The sequence below is a fragment of the Kryptolebias marmoratus genome, linkage group LG5 (assembly GCF_001649575.2).
Source record: "Kryptolebias marmoratus isolate JLee-2015 linkage group LG5, ASM164957v2, whole genome shotgun sequence".
NCBI lineage: Eukaryota > Metazoa > Chordata > Actinopteri > Cyprinodontiformes > Rivulidae > Kryptolebias > Kryptolebias marmoratus.
Genome location: NC_051434.1, coordinates 11,803,721 through 11,824,236, shown reverse-complemented (window position 1 = coordinate 11,824,236; position 20,516 = coordinate 11,803,721). Strand labels below are relative to the sequence as shown.

The 20,516-nt window shown below is 43.9% G+C and overlaps 2 protein-coding genes across 2 annotated transcripts in view; both read left to right on the top strand.

Moving 5' to 3' along the window:
* Positions 1–595: 595 nt before the first annotated feature.
* On the top strand, positions 596–7,438 carry rp9 (RP9 pre-mRNA splicing factor). The gene is made up of 6 exons (XM_017420647.3): positions 596–925; positions 1,002–1,032; positions 1,126–1,255; positions 3,119–3,210; positions 3,531–3,592; positions 6,638–7,438. The coding sequence occupies exons 1-6, from the start codon at positions 765–767 to the stop codon at positions 6,849–6,851; spliced, it is 690 nt and encodes a 229-aa protein (XP_017276136.1). The 5' UTR covers positions 596–764; the 3' UTR covers positions 6,852–7,438.
* Positions 7,439–11,473: 4,035 nt separating this feature from the next.
* The window catches only part of elmo1 (engulfment and cell motility 1 (ced-12 homolog, C. elegans)), an 88,392-nt gene continuing 79,349 nt past the window's right edge, over positions 11,474–20,516 (top strand). Inside the window, exon 1 of the mRNA XM_017424409.3 lies at positions 11,474–11,649. The gene's annotated coding sequence lies outside the window, so the exon portion shown is untranslated. The remainder of the gene's footprint in view (positions 11,650–20,516) is intronic.

Genomic DNA, 20,516 nt, shown 5'->3' with positions numbered 1-20,516 from the left:
ATTAAAACCTTTTCACTCAAAAAATCCTGTTCTTAATCTCTCAACATGCCTCCTTCGTAGCATATATGACTCACATAGTTTTCTTTAAGAGTAAAGCTACATAATTATTTTAAGGTTGTCTTAACACCACATCTTGCTTACCTGACAACAAAGAAAATCGTTATTTAAAAAAATACTGTACAACAAGACAAGTTATAAAACTGTGGTGCCAAACTTTTAGTATAATAGTCTGATCCCTGAAAAATTACTTACTGGAGACCTTGATTGAAACAGTAGTTAACATTTTTTTGTGGTAAGTCATTCATGTGACCATAGAGAGAGCCAATATGACCTTAAATAGTTGCAAAAACACACACATTAGAGGCAAATTTCCAAAAAGGCCCTAAATGATTCGTATTGTGGCAATAAATATAGCAGCAGAAAAACAGCGAAGCACAAAGAGGATCAAATGGTCCATGAATTATCATAGGTTCAAATTAAAACAACGCAATCAGATGCAATGGGCAACTTGTTGCCTCATTAAAATAAAATAAAACAATGTAAACATTGCTGCATGTCATACCGCCCGCGGCCTGCAGGGGGCGCTCGACTTTAATAAACCCACCCGACTGGACCGGAAGTGGAGCAGCTCCACTGCAATGTTTGCTATCAGGCAGCCTGTTAGCCTCGGTATTCAAAGGAGTTAGTCAAAAAAATGCCTCGCAGGCACCGTGAAATACACCCGAGTTCATGTTTCTGAGGGAGAATAGCTCGTCAGCGCCAAAATGTCGGACAGGAAGCGAGCGAGAGAGAAGGAGAGGAGGGAGAAGGAGGACGGGCGAGAGCACAAGAGACACAAGACGTCCAAACACGAGATGGAAAAACTCCACACACACACGAAGAAACTCAGCCAGGAGGTTCAAAAACTGAAACACATCGAGACCTTGTGAGTGACCCGAGCGAGAAAACACGGGAAACAGTCCGGGAAGAGAAAAACTAACTATTTTTGTGTTTTGTCGCAGCTATGAAAAACCTCCTCCGGGGTTTATTAAGGTAGGGTTTGTTTTTGGGGGGTGCAGGGACAGGTTGGAAGCTGTTCTTGAAACGCCCCGGCGCTGATAAAACCCCTGATGGTTTGTGTTGCAGGAGTACGAAGAGAAACCGGAGGACTGCATCCCTGCTGATCCCGGGAATGAAGACGCCAGGAACTTCCTGGCTCACGCCCCCACCAGGGGGCTGTGGATGCCTCTAGGGAAGGAGGTGAAAGTGATGCAGTGTGAGCATATAAACCCAGCTTCTATTTTGTAGTTTTTGGACTTGTTTTACAGCTGCGTACCTCCACCTGCTCCTTCCACCCTGAGCCCTGGATACCTGTAGTAATGGTTAATTGTTAATCGTCTATTTATAAGACAAATACAGCTCCTCCATGTGAAGACGCCTCGCCATGTTTATTCTACAGACTCCCAGCACACTACCTGTTTTTTTACACATTATTTGACTGCAGGTTTTAACATCTGTTTCATTTTAAACCCCTGATTGTTGTATCATTTGGTCAGGTCAATTTAACATTCTCCTTTTCATTTATATAAAGATATAAAGAAGCACGCATCCAACTGTTAGTATATAGTCAAAAATAAAATTGATCCATTTTATTTACCCGCTTCTCCTTTCCGGGTCGCAGGGTGCTGGTGCAGCAGTCACTGTGCGAGAGGCGGGGGACACGCTGGACAGGTTGCAAGTCCATCGCAGGGACACATAGAGACAAACAACCATTCCCACTCTCACACCTTAGGGACAATTTAAGAGTCACTAATTAACCTAACATGCATGTTTTTGGTCTGTGGGAGGAAACTGGAGTACTCAGAGTAAACCCACGTGTGCACACATGGAGAACATGTAAACTCCAATCAGAAAGACCCCGGGTCGGGAAGCGATCCTGCAACTTTCTTGCTGCAAGGCGACAGCTCTAACCACTGCAACACTGTGCCACCTAGTCTAAAAAATGTGTTAAACAATTGAAAGCGGAATAATGTGTGGATTTGAATGACAAAACTAGGACATTTTTTGTTTTCATGAGAGTAAATAATGTCTCCTGGGTGTCATTTGACAAGCTTCTGGTACTTTTTCTATTTGACACATGCTGTAGATGTCATTTAAACGCTTTAAAAACAGTGTCAAACAGCAAAGTAAGAATGTAACTCATAGGCTGGAACAGTAGGTATCAGAAACTGAGTGTTGATGGTGATTAATGTAACCACAGAACATGTAAACTCCTGTCTTGTTTTGCTGTCAGACATGACAGAGATTAGCGATCGAGTTGTTACCCCGCCACGCCGACGGCTGCCGTTAAACTCCGCGTTCATTCAGTCCTTCATGCCACACGCCGTCCTGCTGCTCGAACAGGCGGAGACTCGGAGGAGTCGCCGGGCACGACAGAACCGCACAGACGGCTCGTCCACAAATCGGTCGAAAGGATCTGAGCCCGACTGGTTTTGCTTAAACCTCTGAGGAAAATATTTACTTTTTTTTTTTTCTATTTTGGTCTCCGAGCTAAAGGAACAAAAAGCTTATTGTTACCAATTTTCTACACAGCCTGTTCTAACCAAATAAGTCTTTTCTTTGATTTTCTTTTTTCCCTCAGGAGATTTTATTTAAAGTGCAGCACATCCAAACACTGTGAAACGTTTACAGAAATCCAGTTCTTTTCAGTGAAAAGAGGCATGACTTCAAGATTTTGGCTTTTTTTGAGTCTAAATCCACATATTTCAACACCCAAATGATGCACATTTCCTTTTATGTTTGAGTTTTTTTCTCCCCTGGCCTTCATTTGCATAGTTTTTATGTTCTTCTGGTTCAGTTGGAGGCTAATTTAGAAATTTAATCCCATGACTGATGAGCAGAGTTGGATTTACGTACCTGGATGGTTATTTACGGCAGAACAACTGATCATATCCGTATTTTCTGTTGAAAGTTATAACAGAAACTCTTATTTTGTTAAAACTCTTGTTTTTAACAGTAAAAAGGCATTTTAAATAATATTTTATCGGTTTAAAATCTGCTATCCTGCGCACACGTACATGATGGTGTCTGTCGTTCCTGTTGCTGACAAAGCGATGACTTTTTGTTGTGTTTCTCAAAGGCTGGCGATGCAAACGCTACGGACACAGGACAGGGGACAGGGAGTGTCCTTTCTTCATCAAAGGCAACCAGAAACTGGAGCAGTTCAGAGTGGTGAGTTTCTAAATGTTCCAGAGAGAAAAAGAAGCTCAAAGGGATGACCAAAGCTGAGGTTTGGACATGTGGGCGGCAGACCGAATGCAGCTCGAGCTGGGAGGAACCCCCCCACCCTCCCCCGTGCAGGAACGCTCAGCCTCTGCAGCGATTAGCATAAATGCAGCTTTTGCCATTTTTTAAACATCTTTTGTACCATCTGAATAATCCTAAAAGTGCTTATGTAAGACTGTAAAAAAAAAATGCTGCTGGGACATCTTTTCGGAGACACTGTTAACTGTAGCAGTTCTTTTTTTCTTTATTATCTTTTTACGTTTCAGGCTCACGAAGACCCGATGTACGACTTAATTCGAGAAAACAAACGGAATGAAAAAGAGACCAGGTATGTCTTCGTTTTGTGACATACTTTATATCACTGAGCAAAAACATTTTTCCTTTAATATATAATATTAAACAAATAATACAGGGCAACTTCAGTTGACCTGTAAAACGACCTCACGGTGGCTCGCTCGCGCCGGTTTCTAACAAATAGACACCAGGATGTTTGCGTGTTGAGGTTGGTGCACCATGAAGCGTCTCTGTAGGGGCGTTTGTGTGTGTTTCAGCTTGAATTACAACAAAAAAAAGGTTATTTAAAGATCCAGAAGCATTTCGAGGGTTAAGTTGCGTGTCTGGGCCGCTGTTGGCTTGTTGTTCGGCTGCAGGTACGCTGTTTTGTCTTGAGTTGTTTAACATACCTCCAGTCGATGTGTTTGGAAACGCAAACTCTTTCAGGGTTATCGCAGCGCTGCAGGTGAGAATGATTCATTTTAGATTGATATCTCTTAGTTTGGTTGGTTTGCATCCATCTGTTACTGTTTTTTTTCCCTCGTCTTTTTTATTAATATTTTAGTCATCTTGGGATATATTTGCTCATTTATCGGAAGTAGTCTTAAATGATCTGTTTTTAAATGTAATATATGACTAATATTCCCATATGTGTGAGAGAAACAACCCCCTGTGCATTTCTTGAGCACTTCCTCTCTCCATGGCGGCCCTGATTTATATCTGCTCGTACTTTTTCATACATATAGGAGACAACGTTCTCAGCTTTTATTCTGAGCAAAGTCCCATACGAAGCTTCATTAGTCCCAAACGTACAATCAGTTGAAGTGATTTCAGACCCAAATACATTTAGCACAGATTTATCTTTTGTCCTCCTGAAAGAATGTCACCTGCACATGTAAGCACTGAGACGCAATAAGCAGCATGTACAAAACAGCTCTAATGAAGATGTTCAGAATGGAACAGAAAAAGTAAAAATAAATAGGAGTCGAAAATAAAAATGGCTTGAATGTTTTATTGAACGTACAGGGATGCTGGTGAGCAAATAGTTCTTTGCACCTGCAGCTGTGAATGAATAAACAGCTATATTAATTAGTAAACTTCATACAGAGGACTTTCTTTGTGCTACATGGGAGACTAAAGCAGCGGTGTCCAGTCCTGGTCCCGGGGGGACACTGTCCTGCAGGTTTTCTTTGTTTCTCTGCTCTTCAGCAGGTCTTCAAGTTCTGCAGAAGCCTGTTAATCCCTCTCTTTCAGATCAGGTGTGTTGGAGCAGAGAAACCACTAAAACATGCAGGATAGCTGGACTAAAGAGACAGTTAATGGTGCTGGGAGACGGGGAGGAGGAGTCACAGGAGGAAGGGTTTCCTGTGGCAGTCAGCGGAGTACTTCATGTCGATCGGTTTGTGGCTCAAAGTGCTTTTCTGTCCAACCGCAGTGCCAGGCAGTGGGTAGTTGGCTTTATTATTGATGGACTGAAGCCTGGACAACATTGTCCCGGGCAGCCACTGGTTCACCTGCCACAGTACCAGCCTCTCCGATCGGTTTAAGCTTCCTGTGTAGAAGATGGTACTGGCCGCTGTTGTCTCACAGAGATGGTAGCGTGGGCTTGCAGATGTTAAAGGATCTGCCCAGGTGTTCGTATCCTTGAGGACTCTCACCTTCCACTCCCCTCGTGGACAGACAGGGGGATCAGCTGGAAGTTTGGCATCCTCTCGGGTCCACCAGCAGCTCTTTTCTTCTGCTGATGTTGGGGCTGCAGCAGATTTAGCTGTAGGTTCTTCTTTGCCCAGCCGAAGGAGTGTGCTGAGGTGGCTGTCTTGTTTAGATTTCAGTATATTTGTATATAAATCACATCATGCCGCTCATAAAGTCAGTGTAATTAATCTGCAGGTGGTGACGGGACAAAGCAGTGAACTCCCATAATACCCATAGATGAGTGATTGGAAGAAATAAGGCCTCCATGTTGTCTACAGAGTCTAGAAATGGATTCTGAAGCACTTTGTAGAACATAGATAAGGTTAAAAGGTGCTTCATAAGTGTTTTCCTTTTCCCCCTTCTGTTGAATCAGACCGTTATCAGGGCAGCTGGAGTCTGTCCGTGTTTGGAGTGGATCCTTATACAGAATAATGGCTTGGAGGGTTTTCATTTATTTATTTTATTTATATATTTCAGGGGAGACTGCACCGGAAGGGGGAAAATGTGAATTATTACAGGCATTAATTCTGATGCAGAGATGCATCCGAATTAATTTACTTATCTATGTGAAGATGTTTTGTTGTCTCTGCCTTTTCTATGCAGCTCAGAGCAGAAAAAAGCTGTCTAGGTTATTGTGTGGTCTTTACTTTGAGCATTAAAGATGCTCTCAGGCTTCTGTTCTCACCCTTGAAGCTCCACTAAACGTCTGAGGCTCGACTGTCTTCAGTGTCTGACGGACGCTCGGTTCTGGGCTGAGCGGAGCGGTGCGGTGCCGCCTCCTTCGACTGCCGAGGAAGGAATCGATGAGGCCGTTTGTTTTGTCCACCAGACCTACTTAGGAAGCTGCTGGTGTCCCCTGTAGTTTGTTGCTCTGCCGTACGGCTGCTGAATGCACCGCTGCAGTTGTTGTTTTGTTTATTAGTGAGGCTGGAAAAAAAGGTTTTTAATGGGATTGTTTATTAAAGAGATCTGTTGGTTAGAAAATCATTTTACTGTTGCTTTCATTTGACTTATTCGTTTTAATTTTGTAAGAAGAAAAGCATTAAACCTCGTCTGTACATGAAACTCATAATGAACTTTTCTTTTTTTTGAAGCGTGGTTGTATGGAGTACTTATGAAAAGACACGGTCTTACCTGCAGTAGGATGTATTATTAATAACTTTCACCAGCTTGAAGCCACTTAATTCTTGTTAATTGAAGTAAATGTGTTAGTTTTTCACCTCATCATTTTGGATGGGACAGTTTTAACAGTTTGTCTGTACAACCCGACCTCTAAAGAAAGCGGCCAGAATTTGGACAAAGTGCGATCTCGTTTGCCTGTGTGGAGTACGATCGGTTGGATTTTCCTCCCCAGGCTCGACACTAACACCTCCTATCCTCTCCTCTTTCTCCCCGCCGCTTGTAGGATCCAGCAGCTGCAGCAGCTGCTCCAGGACACCACCTCCTCCTCCTCTTCCTCCTCCTCCGACTCAGACAGCTCGTCGTCTTCGTCATCCTCGGGCCACTGTCGCAAGAAGAAGAGGAAGAAGAAGGACAAGAAGAAGAGGGAGAAGAAGAAGAAGAGGAAGAAGCGAAAGCGCAAGTCCTCCAAGCCCAGCGACCGCTCGGATTCAGACTGAGGCTTTGGGCCGGTCTGAATTATCAGCGTGAATAATCCGAACGTAGGATGACTTGAAGAAACGGCAGAGACTGTGGAAAACAAAACAACAGCGCCGGGTTTGGACTGGGCCCAGACTCGACGAGAAGTTAGTTTCCTGCCGCGTGCGACTTCTCTGAGGCGTTTCTGTCACCAGAGGAGGATGGCTTGGTCAGACGGTGTATCTCTGTGCCTTGGCTTGAAAAACAGCGTTGTCTGCATGAGCTTAAATCTAAACAGAAATGAGTCTAATATATGAAAGAACTTTATTTTCCCTCCTCATTAGAAACATGCATCTGGATATATCACATCATTAAGATTGTTTTTTTCCACTATTTTATATCAGCAGTGGGAATAAAAAGTGATTGTAGCGTATTTACCCAAAAAAGTGAGTGTGATGGATGAGGGGGGGAGCTAAAGTAAAAAAAAGTTGGGCTGCAGTTGTTTTGAACAAAAGCCTGAATGTTTAAACAGTCGTAAACGGACACAAATGGAAATATTTTGAGGCTGGAATTGACTTATTTGAAAAGAGAACTAAATGTATGTGAATAAATTCCCGCGTCCTCTAAATCGGGAAGTCTTCATTTATTTTCCTTCCCAAGTTTATTTAGAATTTGTCTGGAAAAAACAAAACGAAGCAGATTTTCTCACTCAGGCCTTGACTTGATGTGTTTGAAAGTTAGTGCGTCAAAACTGCACAGGATTCATTTAAAGTCTTTTTTTCTTTTAAAGAGTTATCGCCTGGCTGTTCTCATCTTTTAAAAGGGAATGTTTTCCACTCTGTAATCCTCCCCGTTGTAAAACAAGTTTTCCATCGACGACCTATCGAACCCCGAAAGGAGGAGAGGCCGGCGGCTACATCGACACAGTTGGGCTCGTAGGCCACATTTGAGGAAGTTTGATGACCCTTTTTTTTTTTTTTTTTTTTCCTTTTTCCCTTTACAGGCAACATGTGTCCCTGTGGAAATAAACTGGAAACATTCCTTCTTCCTAATGACCCTGATAGAGAGACAATTACAGCTGACCCACAGGGAGGCAGATTTCCATTTAGATCCGAGTCGGGAGTTGTTCCCAGCAGCTGTGGCGACCGAGCGACGTGCGTTTCAGCGAGGAATTTCATCAAAGCGTGTCAGATAACGCAGCCAGGAGAGCGATTCAGCCGCGGCTTCATGCAGACGGTTCTAATTTGTTTCCTTTGCTCTCCTCTTTAGGACGTGTGCTTTTCTGTGGCAGGTTTACATCTTGCGCCCCGATTGATTCGCTCGGATAAGTCCGCCGACTGCGAGTGTCTGGGACGCGAATTAGCCACAGGAGCAGCTCGGAGGGAGGCCCCGGCCACATGGAGAGAGTTTGGCCAGTGGAATGTTTTTTTTTTTTTTTTTTTTTATTGAAGCACTCCGTCATTTTGGACATGAGGCAGGTCAGACTTAATGTCGTCGCCGTGACGGAGTTTCGACACAGTGCTTTGCAGGCTGGAAGTGTTTGGACGGTTCTGCGAGCTTTCGTTCAGCCCGGTTATCAAATCTTATGGGGGGGGGACGTGACCGCTCAAACTACAGCTAATAACGAAGCTCCCCAAACCGCTGGCGAAGGAATCGCCACAAGTAAAGGCTTAAAAACAAAAATAGGAAGGCAGGTTTCATCTTCTGTGGGCTGAGGAAAGCAATACTATCTTTCTTTTTATTTTCTTACAAATTATAGGAAGTAAGCAACAGGGTTGTTTCCTCCATCGCCCCACTTGGTGGGGCTTCTGTCCGATAATAGAAGTGGCCCAGTAGCATTAATTGTTTGGCCACTGACAGAATGGAAACAGGATGGTGCAGAGGAGACTCGTGTGCACTCAGATTCAGCCAAATGCATCCAGACTCCTCAAAATCTCTGTTTTTATTGTTCAGCAGGAACAACTCAAACTTTGCCAGTCGCCTGATGATGATTCAGCTGAACCACATCCTACGTGCTGAAGACCAGAAGGAAATTAGACGGACAACGCAACAATCTGGACCTCAAACTGGCTGCAGTCAGATTTATTATTGTGAACTTTATTGTGGTACCCATAGTTTAATTTGAAATAAAAATGGGCTACAAAACAACAGAAATGAGACAAGAACAATGATACAATCTGATATATAACATCACGTGATACAATACAATATGACACAATATAAAACATAACATACTGCATGTGACGTGATGTATGTGGTATGATACAATATATGATATATAATATGACAGTCTGATACAATATGAGCTATAATATGATGCTATATAGTAAATCATACAATACAATCCTCTACAGTATATTATGCAATCTAGGACGTGTTGTATATGATATGACACAATACAATATCTGATCTATTATAATAAAGTATCATATGGTATTAAACGATAAAATTATGATACAATTTAATATGATATAGCAAAAGATATGATCCAGTGTGATGTGATATATGATATGATAAAGTACAATGCAATATGAGTAAAATACTAAACAAACAGATGGGGAGGGGGGCATGTAAAGGCTTTATGTAGCAAAATGTTTCCAGATCCACAGGAATGATAGAAATCCACACGTTAAAGCTGCATGTTTGGTGCATATCTCTTATAAAATGCAGCATCTGAAACCAGAGTACTTCACTGCATTTTCATGAGACGAAGAGGTCTGCTGTTTGATACCGTAAGTCTTTGCTTTCCTGAATGTATTATTCGGTTCTTTCTAACTTTACAGGCGTGCTTGATAGAACTCTTCTGCCTCTTTACAGTCTCGGATAAAAGGGTTACTTCATCAGGGAGCTCTCAAATGTGGTCTAGAACCCTTTTAAACTGTTGCAGGTCATTGTAAAAAAAAAAAAGAAAGAATGTCTTTGTTTGTTCAATTACTTTGAAATAGCAAAGTCATTCTATAGTGCTCTGTGAACTGCTTCTGTTTGCACTACGTCAAATGAATGCAGCCATTGTTCAGAAAATTTCCTGATTTGACTGCAAAACCCAAAATGATCATTTTGTTTTACCCTAAATATGCACCAGACATTTTTAATTGTTCCTTCTCCTGGATCATTTCTGCTTGCTTTCACAACCTGTGCGTGCAGCCAAATTAACAGTTTAGCTGGAGACACACAGGCTGCCATTAAAAATAAGCACAGCTTTGCATCCGGTGCTTCTTCTTTTTTTTTTTTTTCTTTTTTTTACAGAGAAAGAGAAACCCAGACAGAAAGAGGGACTGGGAGCTCTCTCTGCAGGGTGTGTCGCTCCAGATTATTTAGCAGGATGAGCAGGGCTCCTGGATAATCCTCCTCCTGCTGCTGCTCCTGCTGAGCGAAGGCAAGGATGAGCACCAGTGCTGTCTGCGATTCACGGCTTCCTCTTTCAGCACACACACACCGAGGGCTGAATATCACAAACAGCAGGCAATTACTGACAAAATTAAAGCCGAGCAGCCTCGTCTGCTGCTGTGACGTGCAGAAGTGCCACAGTGAAACCTGATGAAACTGCACTGTGAAGTTGTGCAGAAGGCTTGCTGAGCTGGACCTGAATTGTTCCCATCAGAGAGTAACATTAGAAGGTCACAATCCAACACTCCAAACAGGAGGGCAGAGAGAGCTCAATAATCATGAATTATTGAAACCATTGTCCCTGTTTGCCTTTCCTCCCCTGCAGGATGGAAGGTTGATATTCTTTTGTTTGATTCATCATAAGAAATAATTAATTCAGGTTCTGAGCTGATTGCTAACGTGTCCTCTATTGTAAGTCTCTTTTAGACAATGAGCTACTTTTTTTTATGCCAGTCATGGTAGATGTAAAAAAAAAACATATTTCTTGGAAACTCTTTTATATAAAAACCTTTGAGTGTTCAGCAGCCTATATTTGCCTATTCTTTAAAGGCTATTTAGAAAAATATCACCTGTTGTTAATGTCTGGACAGGTAATTTTAGAAAATATTAGTATTAATATATAAAAAAAACATGCAGTAGTTAATGGCAAACCTAGATTACTAGATTTTAAAAACGTCAGCTATAACTGACTGTGAATGCATCTTTTTTGTTTGTTTGTTTATTTCTGTTGTTTTTTATATTGTTGTCTTGTGAAATATAGTTTTTTATTAAAACAGCCGTGTTCTGGACATCTAATGTGTTCCAGTTTTATGATTTGGCTCTTGAGACGTGGCGAAACCTAAATTAGCATTTAGCCTTTTATGCTAATCATAACATTAGCATAAACGGCTAAAGCTAAATCAGGTTTAGCGGTCCTCACTTAATGATTTTTTTTAAGCAAATGTTTTAGAAATAAAAAAATAACAATAAAAATGATGATGCGCGTAATAGAAACAAGAGGTGTAAGAAAATTACATTTTTTTTATTCATTAAAATGTATTAATTTTAATTATTTTTTTATTTTTACTCAGGCAGATTAGATAAACACCAAAACATTTCCCTGTTTTGGCATTAAATGACAGAGAAAGCAGTTCTTTCTTCTTATTTTTTTCAACATTTTAATCAGTTAAACTAGACTTAGAGCAAAGAGGAGCTTGTTAACTAAACTTCAGAGGACAGTCCTTTTATATTTATTTCTTTTTAATCCGCTGAAACGTCCTTTCGGTCGGGTGAGTGCGGCGCTGCTGTCTGGCATCACAGAGTCAGCCAGCAGACGGCAGAAGAAAGGAGGAAGTGGAAACATCAGCATTATCTCTACGGTAGAGAGCGACAGGGTGGGAGAAAACACCGATGAGTGGCACACACACTCCGGACACCAGCGCGGTAGAGGAAGAAGTGCCCTCGACTCGACAGGTTTGTCAAAAAGCGTGCTTTTCTGTGTCGCGGGGAGCCAGCCTCACCTCTGTGTTTTCTGCGCTAAGTGTTGAGGATTCGCGATGGTTTTGCCTCAGTCGGGCAGCGTTTGTGCGTGATAACACCGTGACCAGATTTTTTCCTGACTGTTTCCTGTCGAGTTTCCTCCCTGCTGGCTTTCATCTCCTGCCCGTCGGGACTTTGGGAAGTGGCCTTTGGGCGCCGTTTCCCCCTCTCTTTTTTTGTTGTTGACGCGCTTTTTTTTCTTCTTACCGATGTAGGCACCGCTGTGTGCTTTTTTTTTTTTTTTACGCATTTGCGTCTTCATCTGCGGTTGTGAATTGGTTCACTGTGGTTCTTCTTCTTCTTCTTTTTTTCCATGTATACATATAGATAAGATATATAGTTCAGGTTTCTGAAACAAGTGCACGCCAGCCCTGGAAGTTGCGTGTTCGCGGCAGAGAAATGTCGCGGGGTGGAGGGGGAGAGAAGCTGGCGTTTTTGTTTGTTTGAAAGTGCGAGCTGTTTTGCCCATTATCTGCCAATTAATGGTGTGCGACTCCAGTCCGTCGTGCTGGCCTCTGAGGGGGGGCCCTGAGGCTGGAGACGACAGGAAATCTGAGGCACTTGAAGCCCTCTTTTTACTCTCCAAAACAAACCAGTTTTAGTCCTTGCATGTTCACTTCCGTCAAATCTCTGCACCACTAGTTCCTTTTAGTATATTTGGCTTGTGCACCTTTTTAAATGGCTGTTTCACAAACTTGAGGGCCAGCTGTGCACCAATGCTCGACTTCACTGTTGGATGTTGTCTTTAACTTTCATGTATGCATGTGAGAAATGGTAATTAGTGGATGTTTACAGTCTTCACCATCCCCAGTGTGGAGCTGCTGCTGCCATTTAAACCCACCTGTGCTAAAGTTTCTCTGAAGTTCTGCAGTTTTACCCAAATAATCAACTCCATTTACAGCCGTCTGTCTCCATGTGTGATGCTAGTTGGTAGTTATGGTGCATTCAGGTACCAAACTCCTCATCTGCCTATTTGTCTGTGGAAGTGGAAGTGAAATAAACATGTAACAAGGAGAACAGAAGTTGTCTCATCTGCTCATCCAGGTGCGATCGATGCCCGAAATGTTCCTGTTGGGACGACACCTTCGAGCAATGAAAAGACTCCAGAAGAACTAGCCAAGGAAACAATAGTCCTCCCCTCAAACCGAGAAGTTGTCCGTCTCTTCTTTATTTAAGTAGCTCAAGAGGAGGATTTGATTTGACATCTGAGTTCTGTATTTGAGAGATTCTAGCCCCGAGTGAGATTTATCGTCACTTTTTCATCGGGCTGTCGGTGGCGCAAACCACTTGACCGTATCGTTGCCACTGAACGAGCCCGATTACTAACAGGAGAACGTGCGTTTCTGATCGTTCGGCTTGCCATGCACGGCTGAAAATCTGTTCATTCTTTAACCCGATCCTCGTTTGGTCTGCCCCGGAGATAGCTGGAAGGTGTTTTCGCAGAGAAAATTCAATCTGCTATGCTAATTTCTCTCTGATTGAGTCCAAACCTTAAGTGTTTTGTTTATTATAGAGCAGGATCGGATCCAAACCCTCTGCTGGAGGGATCATATTTAAGAGTTTTAGGGCTCTAATGTGCCGCTTTTACATTATACACATTCGTTAGGGGCACAGTGAGCTGTAAAATTAACTTATTATCATACACATGTACACAATTAAGCATGTTTCATATATCCTGCAGGTTTTAGATGTTTCTCTTGCTCTACAGCAGATCTTCAAGTTCTGCAGAAGCCTGTTAATCACTCAGTCATTTGAATCAGGTGTATCACATTAGAGAAACACCTAAAGCAGGGGTAGGCAACCCTGGTCCTTGAGAGCCACGATCCTGCATGTTTTATTTGTTTCTAATCTGATCGGTGGAAAGAGTTCGGGGAGTGTATATTTTCCCCTTGTTTGCCCTAATGAGTATCAGCAACACATGATGGATTTGAACGTGACCCAGGCACCTTGTCCCCACCTCCTGAAGTTCAACCCCTTCCACCTCCTTGCTCTGCTCCTCTGACAGCCCTCCATGCTTACAGCTCGTCTTCCTCTCGTCGGCTTACCCTCCTGCTAACGAACGGCTTCCATCAGTTTCAACTTTCTCTCTCCCTTCCTGATTTCTTGCGCTCTTCTTAATTGCTTCCCCTCTTATTGCATCGCACCCCCTCCCTCTCCCCTCCCTTTCCTCCACTTTCTCGCTCTCAGTTGTCGCTCCCCAAGGGGAACCGGAGGTATGTAAATTGTTTTCTCCTTCATAAAAGCTCAGCTTGCGATCCGTCCATCTTACTAAACTAATTTTCTCTCTCTTCTTCCTCTTCATCTGAAACACTGAAGATTGTGACGTTAAAACAACGTCCCTAAAGCTGACATCTCCATGTCTCTCTTTTTTTTTTCTTCTTTAAAAAATATCTATTTAAAAAATTCGAACCGTGTAAAACCTCTGGCGTCCTCGCTTCCCGTACGCAGTGACGATCCTGTCGCTTCGGTAGCCGGAGGGTGGATTAATTTGCAGTTTCAAATGAGATGAATGTTGCCTTGCGTAATTGCTCCTCGTGGTATGAAGTTAATTAAAACAGCATGTAGGTACTAAAGGTGCAATGGGAAGGTGCTAGATAGCCAAACAGACACTGGTGGGTGAGAAGAGATCCCGTCGGCGCCGCTGTCATGTTCCGCTTTTCACTTCGCCTCAGGCTGCGCGTCGAGTGAAAAAAAAAAAAGATTAAAATAAAATGGGATTCGTATAAAGAAAACAAATGTGTTGTGACCAGCAGGCGATACGCTCATGAATGCTTTTCAACCTTCTAACCCCGTGCTCCTGGAACCGTTCGGAGTCTGTTAGGAGCAGAGAGCATCTTAGGGTGATTTTTGTTAAATGTTCTTCATTTTAGTCCAGACGTCTTGTGGTGTGAAGAAGCCCAGAAATGACCAGAATGACCCAGAAACTGATACAGACCCATTTTGTGTGCTTTCTCTCACTCTCTTTTTTTTCTGTCTGCTGCATTCCAGCTGTGCTGCTGCTGCTGCAGAGCTCAGTAAATACAGACCAGGAGTGGACCGGCTCTCTAACAGTGTGTCTGTTTGTGCTAAAGAAAAAAAGAAAAATCGCCTCTCGGCCTCCCAGCCTCCCAGCCTCCCAGCCCTCTGATCCGGTGTGATGAACTGTTGGATGGCCTCTCAGGTCCAATAAGTCCATCTCCCTCTGGCTGCGTGAGAGGTGCGAGGTGACTTGGACTCCAGGAGTTTGCGAGGGATACTAAGTGGGCATTGAGCGGGGGGGTCTTTTACGCTCTTTTACGCCTTGGCCGCTTTAAGATGAAATTTGTGCCGAGGGTAAACGTCACGCACTGTGTGATTTACGGCGTGTGTGCGCTCGTGCTGCGGACGGTTGCGGAAATTCGGCGCTGCGTTGCTGTGTCAGTTTTTGTCGTTTATCCAGGACTGGCCTGCGTCATTTTCACAGTAGCTGCATGCTGGTGTGCCAGTACGGCCAAAGTGCTAAACCCAGGTTTTCTGCAGCTGGAGCCCAATTATAGTTTTCTGTGTTTGTGTGTGTGTCACAGTGTGTGTTCCTGAGCCCTCTGAGTGGTGTTCAATACTGTGGGTCATGGCTTGATGGCTGTATTTCTCTCCATATGTGTCCGTCACAACATCCAGCGCTCTTTTTATTTTTTTTTTCTCTTTACACCCATTCATCCATTCCTGCATCTACAGCCTGCTTGTCTCTCTTTCTGTCTACGAAAATCTGATTTTCAAATGCTCAGTCAAGCGCACACAGGCCACTGATGAGCCCCTTGTTCTTCTTCTGTGGCTCTATTTGATGTGAATGCAGGAAACAGGACCCCCTCGTTTCCGGCCATTTCAAATAGAAAAGTCTGCCAAGGGACAGAAACGGGATGGGGGTGGAAAAGTGTTTGCGGCTTTGGACGGAGCTGCGAGAGATCTGATCAAGCTGTGTCTGTCATCGCATCAAATAATCGCCAAGAGATTTGTTTTTTTTTCTTAAAAATGCACGCCGCTAGGTGGAGGTCAGGTTAGAGGCGGGGCTATGACATCGTTTTCAGAAGGTTGAAAACACAAGGGTGGCGTTTATTTATTTATTTATTTAACTCTGCAACCTGTTTTCCAAAAAATAGTTTCAGGGCTCCTAAAAGGCCGTGGCTGCGGACGGCCCCGACGTGAAGCCTCCGTGTTGTGGGCCCGATGTTAGTTTCAGGATGGAGTCGGTCAGCAGCAGGAGGTGGCAGGTGTCATCCCGCTCACCTCCTGCGCTCCGAGCAATTAAAGGATTAGGTTGAAGGATGGGAAAAGTCCTGAAACATTCTCAAGGTTTAAGAGATTTCTTCCTGTAAAGTCGGACAGGTGCTTGAGGGCTCGACAACTGACTTTTGGAGCTTTTAACCCCCTCTCCGAAGGACTTGCTTTGAAGGGTTTCCTACATTTAATACAGCTCTACTTTCAGGTGTTTTTATTGGCGTACTGTGGTTCAAGAAAAGGAGAAAAAAAGGGACATTTGTGACATCTAGCAAAAGTATTTTTAGCTGGAGTTTTTCCTTGTCTTCTGTAGGGTTGGTTAGGGTTAGGGTTTGTTCGTTTGTTTGGTTTCCGTTTGGCTGAGATCATGCCGGTACAATTTTAAGGAAGCATATTAGCTTTTGTTTTACCTTTCACCTCAACCATCTACCATGAATCAGCTCAAAGTTTTTTTTCTGATTTTATTGTGAGTTTCTATTTTTCAGTCAGTTGGAACAACAGTTTTGGAGGCTCAGAGTTTATACATCGTTTTCAAAATGGCCTATTTTGATTTCTGGTACTTCTTGAAGTGACTGGATTCGAAGCAAACCTCCATGTAATCTTGTTTTCTGTTAATAAAACATAGGTTTGATGTTGAGCTTTCCTCCAGTTCCTCAGTATGAAGACCATGAATGTGTTTTTAAGATGGCACCTCCGGAGGGTTTCCCCCGCTTGTTTTCTTACTCCGACTTGAGCGGAAAGGTACGACACTACACATTCCCGCTGTACTTTGTAATGAACGTATGGGCTGAGATAAAGAATCTGTACCCATTCTGTCACAAGTCGAAGCTGGCGATGTGGACTTGTGTTTTCCATTAGACGAGTCAAGGCTACCTCTAGAGAGAGAGAGAGAGGAGACTGAGGAGGAGTGGAGCGCCGCTCACAACACACCAAGGTCACCAGCCCGCATATTCCCTCTTGCTTTGGAGCTGTGAGCGTTAAACCAAAGATGCGTTGCGTTTTGCTGGAACTGCCTGCCTGGGAGTCTCTGAATAAATTAAGACGCAGAAGGACACCCAGAGCGCTTGGACAGCGAGCTCTCTTCTGCTCCCAGACTGTTTGTTTTCTTTTTTTTTGTAACTTTCTAAGATTTTACACCACTATATCCCTCTTTTTACAACTCCATCTGACACTATATTACTTTCACTACAATTTTTAATTATTACCCATCACCAAAAGGCAAAGACAGGCATATTTATGTGTGTGTGTGTGTGTCTCATGTACCATTGGATGGATTTTAATGAAACTTCAAGAGCATAATCACTGGATGTACATCTATAATTGGTTAACTTTTGGAGTCGGACCAGTTCAAGATGGCCACCACAGCTGATTAACATTAACCAAGGCAAAATGTGCTAAAAGTCAGATCAGTTTTACAGATGCAGAGCTAAAATTTGATGCGGTAGAAGCTGAGGGTCACTGACAACACACCGAGTGTGACATCTGGTCATATGCATGAGATGGCACGTGACCTTATTTTTCAAGGTCTTTTAGACTGGAGAAATGAGTTTTCGACTACGCCGTTTTTGAGCGAAGTGGTAGATTTTCCGCTGCTGCTGTGTACACGCCAACGGCTGCGGTGGCTCGGTTGGTCGTTGCCGCGGTCCTGTAACCCTGAGGCTGCAGGTGTCGAGCCCAGGTTGCGTCGGGAAAGGCCGCCCGGCGTAAAACGATTGCGTTTGTGCGAGTTTGCGCTTCTGCAACCCCTGAAGAAGGGAGAAGCTGATAGAAGAAGAAGCTGTGTACATGTCAACAGCGCTCATTTCCTCAGAAACCGAAGCGTTCTGCACCCAGCTGCAGTCAGCAGCTGTTCTGCACGAGTAGATCAACAACAATAACAGATAGCAGAGCGCTGTTTGTGTTACTCACCCAACCTCACTGTCGCTCCAAACAAACGTTCATGTGTTCATCATTTTGGATGCAACCGTTTACTCCAGACTGCGTATTCGCCTCATTGAAAGCCTGCCATCAGTGTTGCCAGATATACGGTAATTACAATTTTTTTTAAGATAATTTCAGGGTCAAGTCCCCCTCCTTTTCTGTCACAACACAACTAATCTCACAACCCTGACCCCTCTGAGAAAGCACACCTCACTCAGCACATACGATAGTTTGGGTCAAAATACAATATTTCTTATCTGGCAACCCTGGCTGGCATGGAAACCACGGCTGTGTAAACATGCTTTTTTTTTCTTTTTTTTTTTTTTCTTTCTTGTTGATTCGCCACAATAAACATAAAACAAAAAAAAACCACGAAGGTTTGCAGAGATCGGCGCCTCGGTCTCAAACTCTGGCATGAGAGGCGGTGGGTGACATGCATTCTTTCAAGGAATGCCAGGCCCTCTTTATATTTACAAACTGAATTTGCGTATTTTACAGTTTCTGGTCGTCGCCGCCCCCACGTTGACCGCCAGCGTTAGTCGGGGGGCATCTGGGATGGATTCGCTCGCTGGCAGCTCCATGGTTTTGTGTTTCTTGCTGTCACTGTGAGGCTCGGTAACAGTCTGAGGTGTGATTCTGCTAAAGGGAGCCATAATCGCCTTCGTACCCTGATGGTTGCTGTCATCACTTGTCAGCAAACAAGAGAACCTTACCGATTGTTGGAGCTTTTGTCTGGAGGAAGCCTTCTCTTCCCAAAGCTGTGTTCAGGATAGCGTTGAAACTATCATGAAACACGAGGTCAACAAGTGAAATTCCTCAAGAAGCCTAACCGGCAGGCTCTGTAGATATTTTCTTACCCGCAGCAGGATTGTGTTTCAAAGACCCTTTTCAACTCGCCCTTCAGTCAAGCGTTGGTGTTTATTTTCTGTTGTCTTGAAAAATGTATTCTGAATTGGTTACTGTAAATTGCCCCAATTGTGTGGTTTTTTTAAGTATCTTCAAAATGCACATCCATGCTGAAAATTGTGCATTTTTTAAAATTTAAGCTAATATAGTTTGCACTTCCTGCATCATGTTGGAAGCTGCATGCAGCAAAAAAGGCTCAAGTCACAGTTAAATCGATTAATCAGTGCAAAATGTAAAGATTCGAAGGCAAGAGCTTCTGCAGAGGCAACAGTTTCCCTTTTTTCTGCTTGGTCTTATCTCCTTCTCGATCCCGACAGCTGCGTTATCAGGAGCAGAGATGCAGGTTTTTCCTGCCGGCAGAGACTAAACAGCGTTTACTTTTTGGGCGCCTCAGACTCCAGCAGAAGTGTCGTGCTGCCATTTCGTGGCAGATTCTCCATCTGCGGACCACCTGCCTCACCTCGTGACGCCGTGGCTGATGCACACCGGCCGCACATCAGTTGTTTCCCCTCCCCGTTTCCTGTGGAGGTTGCACATAGTTACTGAGCTTAGCCCCTTTATCTTATTCCCCCTGCGACGTCGAACTGGGGGGGGGGGACGAGGCGGGCGCGCATCAGCTCTGCTCGCTGCTGAGAGAAGAGGGGAATCGTAACGGCAGACAAGCTGGGCTTAATGTTGCCTCCGGGGCTTGTTGCTGCGTCTGTTCTTTTGTTGTCTGAAGGGGAGGCTTAGCGCCCCGTGTTTGTATTTTTTTTTTTTGTTTGTTTTTTTGTGCACGACTATCTGACGTGTTTGGCAGCATTTTGCAGCCCGCAGCTCAAGAAGGGCGCAGGAAATTCCAAGGGAGGTTTTTAACAATAATCGCGGCGCTACCAGTTGCGACAGCTTCTCTAAACATCGTCAAAGTTTGTGACTTTCAGAGCAGGAGGGCGACCGGTTCTGAGCCGACGGTCGATTTTCGAGCAAAGGTGATGTGCTTCCTCTGAAGTGAGCCACCTCCTGCCGATAATCTGCCTAAGAACCATTTCATTTCCTGTTTGCAGAAAGTGTGAGCAGAAAGGTCAAGAAGTGCAAGCACAGCCCAGCCTTACACAATAGGGTGTTTATCTGTTTTCACAAGCTTGAAAGTGGCAAATGGCAAGTGAAACAGGTTGTTGCTTTGTGAGTATAGCCATTCAATAAATCCACGGGACAGGTGATTCGCTCCGATTACATAACTCCAGTGACATTGTACCCGCAGCAACGAAGGCCTGGCGTGAGGAATGCCCACTACGGCTGTTTTTCTTTCCCTCTTTCGTCCATTCTCTTACTCTGTTGCACATAAATGTGGGTTACACATAATTAACCCATAAAAGGCAAAAATAAAGTTCTTTGAATCGTCTGCTCCAGCCCAAAAATAGCCAGCCTCATTTCAGCAAAGCCCCCACCCGCAACTTTACTCTCCAACTTGACAATAACAGGGTAGCTACAAACGGAAGCCCCCGATTTTTTCTTTTTTCTTTTTTTCTTGTAGGACTCGAGCTCGCTGTGCAGAACGGCTGAAAGTGTTTTTAGCCGTGGCCGGTCACCGCACTGTCAGGGCGGAGGCGAGCTGGCACCTGCGTGTGACGGACCATGCAGGGCTGAGGCCCGTCGCCGGGTAAATATAGGGAGGTTCTAACGTACGCTTTGAAGGAAAAATGACTCGGAAGCGAGGGAGGGGGGGGAAGTAACAGAAAAGCAGCAGCTAGGAGGAAGCTGAG

Coding starts and splice junctions, on each gene's coding strand:
- rp9 (XM_017420647.3), top strand. CDS start 765: ATGTCGGACAGGAAGCGAGCGAGAGAGAAGGAGAGGAGGGAGAAGGAG. Junction 926..1,001: donor CTGAAACACATCGAGACCTT/GTGAGTGACCCG, acceptor GTTTTGTCGCAG/CTATGAAAAACCTCCTCCGG. Junction 3,211..3,530: donor AACTGGAGCAGTTCAGAGTG/GTGAGTTTCTAA, acceptor TTTACGTTTCAG/GCTCACGAAGACCCGATGTA.